General features: G+C 37.0%; 1 protein-coding gene across 1 annotated transcript; it reads left to right on the plus strand.

Moving 5' to 3' along the window:
• Positions 1–824: 824 nt before the first annotated feature.
• cchcr1 (coiled-coil alpha-helical rod protein 1) lies at positions 825–9680 on the plus strand. The gene is made up of 19 exons (XM_043240932.1): positions 825–1051; positions 2012–2255; positions 2328–2486; positions 2657–2732; positions 2841–2948; positions 3406–3500; positions 3582–3696; positions 3791–3901; positions 4015–4155; positions 4898–5008; positions 5638–5744; positions 5942–6054; positions 6129–6204; positions 6887–7008; positions 7091–7258; positions 7536–7634; positions 7763–7914; positions 9111–9240; positions 9441–9680. Exons 1-19 carry the CDS (start codon positions 982–984, stop codon positions 9566–9568), a joined length of 2325 nt encoding a protein of 774 aa, XP_043096867.1. The 5' UTR covers positions 825–981; the 3' UTR covers positions 9569–9680.
• The last annotated feature ends 732 nt before the right edge of the window (positions 9681–10412 follow it).

Consider the following 10412-nt stretch of genomic DNA (forward strand, 5'->3'; position numbering starts at 1 on the left):
ATGTCAGTTGTTTCATTTATTATGTTTATTGCATTTATATTTGGATATGAAATAAACCGTCCTTATCTTCAGCGCTGCCGTCACCGGCAGTTGCACATTTTACTAAAATTCAAGAAATACAATTTTTGTTTACATTTTATTGAAGAATACTAGATTTCAGAATTATTATTTTTGTCTTTATATTTGATTAAAAAAAATTGTCCAACAAAATCACTTTTGCGCTTCATCTTTGATCTGGTCTTATGGACCGTGAATGCAACTGTGACATTTTCTGGGTCATGAACAAGAAGGTCAGTGTTCTACTATGGCCTGATCAAAGCGTTCATTCACACAAAGAATCAATGACAGAACAAACACAACAACCAGAACAAATGACCGAGATCAATGCTAAACAGCTCAAAAGGTCTGGATATTTGCAGAATAACAAACCTCTCCTAAACACTTCCGAAAGGGTTTGTCGTTTGTAGACATATGAAGCATATTCATCTTTTAAAAATAACTCCTAGAGCTTAAGAATAGGGTCGGATGTAAAATGGTAAAGGATTGTGTTTCTAACTTTAGTTTTTAAAAATGATTGGTTAGGTTTCAGGAATAAACAAAAGGGTTCACACTGAGCTCCTCAGCATATTATTTCCTGGTTTGTTTCTTTTTCCGGTATTTCAAATGCGCAAGGCGAGTAATATTGAAGGTTATAAACAATGATTCAAATAATTTGAGTTTTTAGGAGTAAATAGGGGTCAATAAGGTGACCAGGTGGAAAATACACGGCTTGTTGTAGTTTATTTAGTTGTTGAATAGAGACTGCAGAGGGCGCTGTAGTGCCTCGCGCCTACCGGAAATCTCTGCCATGACAACTGAACGGCGGGCGGGACGCGCACTTTCTAAAACTGTGACGTGAAATGATCATCAAAACATTACGGTTTAAGTATTTTACACGTTTATGTAAGAGCGATTTGTAAGACTGTGTTTTTAGTAGTTATTATGGATAACCTGATGTGGAGAGCAGAAAGGCTGAACGCGCCAGCGGACTTCATGAAAGCTCCCGATGGAGGTAAACAAACAGGATGAACTGCAGCGTGATAAAATAGTTTCATTTAATACCATTTCTGCAATATTTAAGTTCGTGTGTATTATCTTAACTGCTGAAAGAAGCATCATATTTCACATTTGGTTTTTGACCACTGGAAATACCTATATTTTAGCAACTGACTCTTGGAGCCATATTAAAATTCCAGTATCTCTGGAACCGAACCGTATAGGGTTATAAAAACGAAGATGCCAAAAAACGAAGTTTGTTCAGACCCAATATTTAAAAGAGAATTAAGATATCGTTAATATTATTTGAGTTACATGCATGCAAACTTTGGAGAAAAAGCTTGAAAAGTGCTGTTTGCCCATTTTTTTGAATGGTCATAATTGACACATACTACAACATAATGCAATATTTTATTAACAGACCTACCAATCTCTATAATGTGAATACCACTATGATGATTCCATCTTTCTAAAGACCCCAATGTTTAAGCCCTTTCTATATCTGTTTTTTTCCCATGGCATTTCTTAGATGACTGTTGTTTTCTCCCGTAGCTATTCAAAGATTTGATTTTAAAAATAGTATCATAGCTATGTCATGGCTATATTTCTTATTTTGATTTTGATTCTGTAATTAACCTCAGAACGATCTCAAAGAAGTCTGAAGTCTGATTTTTGTGGTGGCTGTTCTGTTATAGTAATTGTTATAGTTTTAAGTCAAGTGATGAAGTGCTTTGACGGGTATCAGTGTAGAGTACTACTATAAGGTTAACTCTGCCTGCTTTAATTTTTTTAAAAGGATTTAACAATTGAAAACATTTGAAATTAATCATTTACATTACTAAAATAAATATGAAATAAAGTTGCAGTACTACATTTTTCATAGAGTACCTGGTAATCTGTATCCGGTTACATTTACTTTTATTTCAGTCTTTATTGGTTTATTACATGAATATCAGTCTTTCTATTTGTCTCCCAGCACCTGTCTGTAACCCCACTCCTCCACTGATGACACCTGCTCAGTTTACTGGGAGTCCGCTAGCCCTGCCCACAGTGCCACAGACCACACCCACCCAAGTTCTGCCACAATTTAGAGCTCCGCCCCCTTCTACATTGAGTGAGGAGGGGTTTGGCTGGACAGAGCCTGTGGCGGTGGAAGCGTGGCAGTCTGTCCATCAGAAACACCAGAGTGAGAAAATAATACAAAGGCTCCCAGAGCACAGGTACACAAACAAACACATCAGCACATCCGGTGACTTTAGTGGACTGTCTGTAAAATCATCTCGCCCTGTCAGGTTGCCAGAATTTGAGAGGAGCAGCTCAAAGCTCCTGCTGCAAGAGATGGAAATGTTAAGAGAAGACAAGGAAGTGATGAGAGGAGAGATGGATCGCCTTAAAGGAAGAGTGGAGTGTTTGAGAGAGCAGGTCAGAGATCAGCAAAACCAAATAAACAGGTACAAACACTCAAACTGGCGTACTTGTTACTTCAGCTGTGTATGTGGGCTGAACTCTCTCTGTGTGTGTGTGTGTGTGTGTGTGTGTGTGTGTGTGTGTGTGTGTGTGTGTGTGTGTGTGTGTGTGTGTGTGTGTGTGTGTGTGCGCGCGCGCATGTGTGTGTCTACAGACAGTGTATAGAGCGTGATGAATTACACAGTCAACTGAAGAGCTGCAATGCTGAACTAAATACGAGCCAAGACCAGGTAAATAAGCTGTCACTTTATTCCCTAATCGTTCAGAACAGGTGAAAAATATGTATTTTAGGGACAGAAATGCTAGTTTCTAAATACAGCCTGAATTTGTGTGTCTAGCTTTTGACCCAGAAAACAGACTATGAATTAAAATGTCAACATTTGGAGAAAGAGTTACAGGATTCAAAGCAGGAGATGGGGAGACTGCAACAGAAACTAGAGACACAGGTAAGACACACTTAACAATTAGAGTAGCTATATTTTGTTCTCATTTGTCTGAATTAGTTTTTTTTGTTTCAACAGTGGATGATACTACAGCTCAGATAAATAAAAAGCTCATTACTAATACCCAGATGAGTGATGTAAAACTGACTCGTCCGTGACATTTTTATTATATTTATAATGTATGATATCATAAGGCAAGGAGACGGTTTTGAACAATTTTTGATTTATTTTTTGTATATGTCCTCATTTGTAAGTCACTTTTGATAAAAGCGTCTGCTAAATGTAAATGCACTTGCTCAGTAATAAATTTTTTGTTCATTTGTAACCCATAACTCATTTGTTTTCCCTAGTGTACCATTAAATGTCTGCATGGAATTATAGTCCATCCTATTAATTTATTTAGTATTTTCTAAATGCCTGTTATTGGTCTTATTGTGAACGATTATTTTTTTGATACCAGAATGTCATGACCGATGCTGCACAGGAAGTGACCTTACTCAGGACTCAAATAAAGGAAGTGATATCAGAGAGAGATGAGCTGAGAAATCAACTGAGGTGAGTATAGGAAAACAAATATTGCTTATGCTGTTGTCTTTGAATGACAGATGCGATGTCACATGATATGTATTTGTGCAGTGTCCTGAACAGCTCATTGGTGGAACAGACCCTGTGTGTTCAGAAACTGCGGACATACATTGGCAATCACATGACAGAGAAAAAAGAAGAGGAAGAACTTAGACGACAGATACAGGTGTGTAGACGCAGTCTGCTGAATTGCAATCAGTGTATCGGTTATGGTCTTTTGATGAATGCATGAAAGTAATTATTATAGTATGCGTGTATAGCATTTAGAGAAGGAAAAGGAAGCCCTGTCTTTATCAGTCCAGCTGCTGAATGTTCGCGTGAACGCAGCCAATGACATTTTGGCTATTCAGGAGAAAGAGCTAGGTGAACAGGTGAGATTATACACATGCCGACATGAATATGTAGTATTTGAAATAAATAACCAATGCAGGTTGACAGATATGAATTCATTAGTACATTTAGTTGTATTTTATTCTGTGTGTAGGTGCAGACTGACCCATTATACTCCGGCAGTAAAGCTGGGCAGATGTTGAGTGTCTGGAGACAAAAGGTCTTCATGCTGCTTGTTAAATTGCAGACCAGAGATTTAGAACTTCACACGGAGAAAACACAACTCCACAACATGGTAATGTAAATGCTATTAGTTTAATATGATGGACCTAACTACTGGTGTCAGTTGCGTTTAAATTTTTCTTTGACCCCCTGAAAAGTATTTTTAGTCATTTTTCCTATATAAGAAAATATTTTTTGCTAGCTATAATGTCCATATATACCAATGTTCAAACATTTGGAAAGATGAGGTTGTTGTTTTACCAGCTTTTGCTTTCATTAATCAAAAATGCATTAGTTTGATCAAAAGGAGCTTTTTCGTTATTACATATTGTTGAAATCCTGTATCAGTTTTCACAATTTTTTTTCAACATTGAAAATAGAGCATGTTCATTCAACTTAACATATAAGAATGTTTTCTGAAGGATTGCGTGATACTGAGAGCTACTAATGGCTGACAAAATTCAGCTTTGCCATCACAGGAATAAATTAGATTTCAAAATATGTTAAAATGGAAAACAATTAATTTCAATTATAATGTTTCACCATATTATGTTACTGTATCGTGTATTTTAGCATGTATTTTTATCTTTCCAAGCCATAAAAAATCTTTAAACTTTGAATGGCAAAATATGGCAGTAAATTAATTACATTAAATGATCAGTCTGTACAATTCTGTACAATCAACATTTAAAAAAAAATCTGGTTTCCACATTAGTAAAAAACGAATGTGTTTTTGAGTTATTGGGAGTGTTTACTTTAAGGTTACTAAAAGTGTTTTCAAATCTGATTTTACTTTTTTTCGTATGCCTGTATAGGTTTCCTCTCTACAGCAGCAAGTAGAGTGTTTGCAGTCACAGAGCAGTGTGCTTCAGCACCAACTAGAAGACAGAACGGCCCAGTTGGAGTTACGACATGTACAAGCACAGGTACGTTAACATACAGGTAAGCGCATACATTGAGGTTAAGTTTGGTTGTAGGGTCAGTTAGGTTTAGGTCTTGTGGTTCGTTCATTAGAATGAAACTGCTCTCATTGGTAAGGAACAAAGTCTGCTTAGATGCCAGATGTTCTTCTTTTAGTCTTCTTTTAGACTTCTGAACTCAATATACATTATTTTTACAGCACTATCACAACCAGGCAGGCTCAGATGAAGGGTTTATTACATAATAGCTCTTCCAGGTGATATGATAGATGTGCATAAGAAACCGAAGTTTTACTGTTTCCTTCACCGAAACCATAGCTCATTGATATTCGCATGATCACTCTTTCCCCAACCCTCATGAGCTCGCCCCATTCTTTTCGTTATCTTTGCTTTTTAACAGTCTAAAAAGGTTGTATTGAGCTTAGTGAGGATTAAGCTTGTTCAGCCTTGACTCAGAGAAGATCTGCTGTTTTAACATCACATTGTTCATCTGTGATTACTCACCACATTCAGAGCAGCTGTCCAGCAGATCAGCTGTATTACACAATGACAGCACTGAAACTCTTCTTCTGTATCGCCTCCAGGCAAGAGTGTGTTTCTGACAGCCCATGTGCTTGCTTTGTGTGTGTGTTCAGGGAGTACAGCAGCAGTTGGACTGTGCTCTACAGGAGAATGCTCAGCTGAAAGAGTGCAATACATACACAGAGGGATCAGTGAATGATATCAGTGAAACGGCACACAGGTAGCATGCATGATCACACCCTTTGAGCTGGCCTTTGAATCTGTTAGTGTTCTGTAAGTCTCTTTGGATTAAACAAGTTTAAAAAATATCAGCGTGACTGTCATGATTTGATTAAAGCTGACTGTTCCTCTGACCAAAGCCCTGAAGCCAGTTCATCCATAAACATCTGTCTCTCTGTGTGTTATCTCTCTCATCAGAGTGATGTCAGCCATAGAAATGAAGGCAGGTCAGATGGAAGCAGTTCAGTCCAGTGTAAGTCAGCTGAACCAGAGACTCGCCTTTGCTGCCAAACGTCTGGACACAGTACATGGTGAGAGTGTTATCTGTGTGCGAGCGTATGGAAGTGTGTTTCATTTTTAATATACATGGGCTGTTTGTCTGCAGGGCTGCTGTTAAGGAAAGAAGCTCTATGGAGAACCAAGAAAGCTACTAGATCTCCAGAGCCAGCAGTGTCAGAAAGGTACAGAATCCAGAATAAATTTAAGACATTGACATTTGAAGTAAAATTTCTTGAAGGTCTTTTTGAAAGCTTCAGAAACAAAAGATAGCTGGGTTCAGCTCAATAATATGCATTTAAAATGACCTAAAAATATATAGATTTACTAAAAAATGTAGTTAGTTTTATCCCACAATGCATAGTATATTCACACAATAATATTACTTTTAGTTGTATTAATTACTTTTAATTGTACTTTTTGTTTTTTCTTGAAACATTAATTTATTGCTGTGTTAAGACAAGATAGATTTTTTTTTTAATGAAAAATGGCTGTTTTTATTTACAAGATATATAGGGAAAAAGTTGATATGAAACTTGAGTATACAGCTGTTAGAAGTAGAAGTAGTAGTAGTAGTAGTTTTATTCATATAGCGCATTTCAATAGCTCAAGGTCACATTACAAAGTATATTATAAGTAGGTACACTTGCACACCCACACACACATTGCAACCACACAAGGATACGTGCAACCATGTTATCCAAAATACATCTTAAATAGATAAGTATTTAGGTAAAGGTACTTTGGAATGTTAATCATGTTTACAGTTATATATATAATATATAATTTATTCTTTTGTATTACAGGTTATTTGTTTATAAGCAGTATACTTGCCTTCCGTTCCAATATTTCCTGTCTGTGTTGCAGCTTTATTAAGAGTCTCGAGGCCGAGGTGGTTCTGTTGAGTGCAGAAAGAGACAAACTCGCACAAGAGCTCAAACGCACACCAGAGCTCATCCAGGCCTCCTTGTCAGAACTACAGCAGCAGCGTATGTATACAAACGTCAACCCGAATGTCTTTTGAAGATAGTAAAGAGAGAGGACTGTAACTGTGTTGAATGCAAACTGCAGGAGAGAGAGAGCTGGGACACCTTAGGGAAGCTCTATCACAAAGCAGGGAGGAGTTGGAGGCATCAGAATCAAGCCGAATTGAGATGCAGAGACAATGTGAAGAACATGAGGGGACCATTGTGGAGCTCCGTGCAGAGGCCCAGAGACTACAGCAGCAGTGTGACTCAGGTGCATGAAGAGCTGCATTCACTTCGCAAATTCAATCGCATTCTCTTATTCCCATTTCTAATAGTCTATTAACACTATGTTTAACACATGGTGAATTCTGCTGACATCAATTGCTCATTGCTTCAGGCAAAATCATGCAGCTCTGCTTCCACTCTGCTCACAGACTCTGGTGATGAATCACTTGTGCTTTTGTGTTGCCATCTAATATTTGCTCAGGTTTGGTTGTGTAGTAGAGACATATGAACATGTAAAAGCTGATTATAGATGTTTTGTGTAGTTTTACAAAAGGTGTCAGACGTTGAGAGTGTGTGTGCAGAGAAGCTCAGATACACAGAGTCTCAACTCAACACAGCGAGGAGAGAGCACACAAAAGCAGGTACATACTTGACATACAAATGCAAAGTCAAGGTATGTATTTTTCATAGATGAGTGTCTGCGCATAACACACATTCTCTTTCGTGTGTTTGTGTGTGTGTGTATGTATGTGTGCGCTCATGCGTGCAGTCGTAGCTTTGCGACAGGTTCAGAGGCAGGTGGAGAGAGAGAAAGAACAGATGAAAGACGTAGAGAAAGAGAGAGCAGAACACATACACAAGCAGATCACACATCTGCAGAAGCAGCTGAAAGACAAGGACAAAGACCGCAACCTTCTACTGGTGAGTCATTCACACACACACACACACACACACACACACACACACACACACACACACTCACTCATCTATTCTTATTGAGGGGGCATCAGTGGCAGTCCTGGCTCACTTGGTGGCCTCAGTGAGACACAACCTATTTTACCAAGAAATAATAATGCAAAAACGTGTGGTACGAAAGTTTTCATTTATTTTATTCCAAATTTGAATTTTTTCAAATTTTAGACCTCATTCAAATTTGGAATTTGAGTGGCATATTTTATACATTTGTAATTAACTTTATTCATGTAAATTAAGCTGCATTTATTTGATGATAAAATACAGTGAAGCAGTTATATTGTGAAATATTATCACAATTCATAATAACTGTTTTCTATTTTAAAACGCAGAACTTTCAGTACCCATTACTCGGAAACATTCACCAGAGTTGTCCTAAAACATAAAACCAAAACGTGCTCTTGTATTAAGGCAACTTTAATTAAAAAATGTATTTATCATTTTAATATACATTCTTATATACTGTTCCTTTTACATACCTTGTTAATATCCATGTTGCAAACATTGGGTAGCGTTTTATTTTGATAGTTCACTTTAGTTACTTTAGTTTTAGTCTGCTTAATAACTTCTAATTCATACACAGTTAGCCTTGTGTATAAAATGTGCTATATAAATAAACTTGCCTTGCCTTGCCTAACACTATTTTGATAGGTCCACAACATTTAACATACTGACTATTCGAAATTTTGCGAGTATATGTCAAACCCTAAACCTACCCTAACAGTCTACTGAGAGTTAGTAGACAAATTAGTTGACATGTACCTAGTTGACAGGTAGTTGCAAAGCTTCTTGTAGTTAGTAGAATGTCTAAAGTGGATTATCAAAATGAAGTGTAACCAAACATTGTGCTGTGTAATGTTTTGTCAAAATTGTTAAAAAACATTCTCCAGGATTCTTCGGGTTGAAAGTTTAAAATAACAGCATCTTTTGCATTAAATCTTTAGCTAGTGTCACTTTTTCATAAATTAGGCTTGTTTTGTGAGTTTATGAATTTCAGTTTAAATATGTGAATGGGTGATTTCTGCGACTGCATTATAGATAAACTTGATTTAATCGTTTTCAGTTCTATTTAAAATGTTCTCGGCTCAGCGATCTGTGTTGCCATTAGGTTTGCTCCTCTGTCCTTTATTTTTTTGTATGTGCAGGCAGTGGTTCATGAACAGGGTTTGATGAATGACTATAAAAGCCTGAGAAGATCAGCATTTCAGACAACTGAGGCCCTGAAACAAAAGCATCATGCTCAGTCCGAGAGAAGCAATTCTCCAACTCCTGAAAGTAAGCGCACATTGACACTCACTTATGATATCAGCATCAGTTAGCTTGATGCTTTTTTCCACATAATATTAATTTAAATGTATCATTTTGTAATATCTTTGATTATATAATATGTTCATTCATACATTGATTCATTTTTACATGTCCACTCAATGTTCTTATGCGCTTGATTTGGTTCCTCACCCTGCTTTTTCTCTCAGGTCTGCTGGGGGCACTGCAAGCTCTTAGTGCCGCAGTGATGGGCAGCTCAGAGGAAGAAGATGATGAGGAGGGTCAGGCCTTCACTGTGACACAAACACCCTCTTGTGCTGACACACATAAAGAATAGTGCTGAACACACCAATCAATTCTCTCTCACACACTCGCTGTCCGCCCAAACGCTCTCATAGGGTATGATGTCTGTTTTATAATTTAATAAAAGAGATTTTTTTGTAAAACTAGACCTGTAGATCTTTCAGTTCATCTCAAATGGTTGACAAAATAAGACATCTGTGACCACAGACCACAAAATTAGTGATAAGAAAAAAACATTTTGTACATCATCTTAAACGCTGAGGTTCAACTGTTTGAACATCTGGAATCTGAGGGTGCAAAAAATCTAAATATTCAGAAAATTGGCATGAAATTATGTCTTTAGCAATGCATATTACTAATCAGAAATTTTATTCTGATATATTTATGGTAGGAAATTTACAGAACATCTTCATATAACATGATCGTTACTTAATATTCTAATGATTTTTGGCATAATGGAAAAAATATCTAATTTTCATCTATACAATGTATTGTTTTTACAAATATACCTGTGCTACTTATGACTGCTTTTGTGGTCCAGGGTCACATTTCTTTACACTGCCTTTACATCAGTTAGCATTAGTATTGGTTTGTATTTCAGATTTAGTGGCAGTTATTCCATATGCTCGAGAGTTGATGAATATGAGGGAAATGAGAAGCTGCGATTGGTCATTAAAAATAATCCAGTGTGCGATTCATAGCAAAAAGTTCTTTGCCATTTAGCAGGCCATTTTCTCCAGAGTTAATTTACTACAAGGACCGTGGGGAAACTCAGCATTTCCAGTCTGGAGCCCTTGCTAGCAGCGCAATACACATTCACTAAAGTTCAAACATTTGGGGTTTGTAAGATTTATTTTTTTTATGGTAAAATCTCTTAC

This window comes from Puntigrus tetrazona, chromosome 5 (genome assembly GCF_018831695.1).
Source record: "Puntigrus tetrazona isolate hp1 chromosome 5, ASM1883169v1, whole genome shotgun sequence".
Lineage (NCBI taxonomy): Eukaryota > Metazoa > Chordata > Actinopteri > Cypriniformes > Cyprinidae > Puntigrus > Puntigrus tetrazona.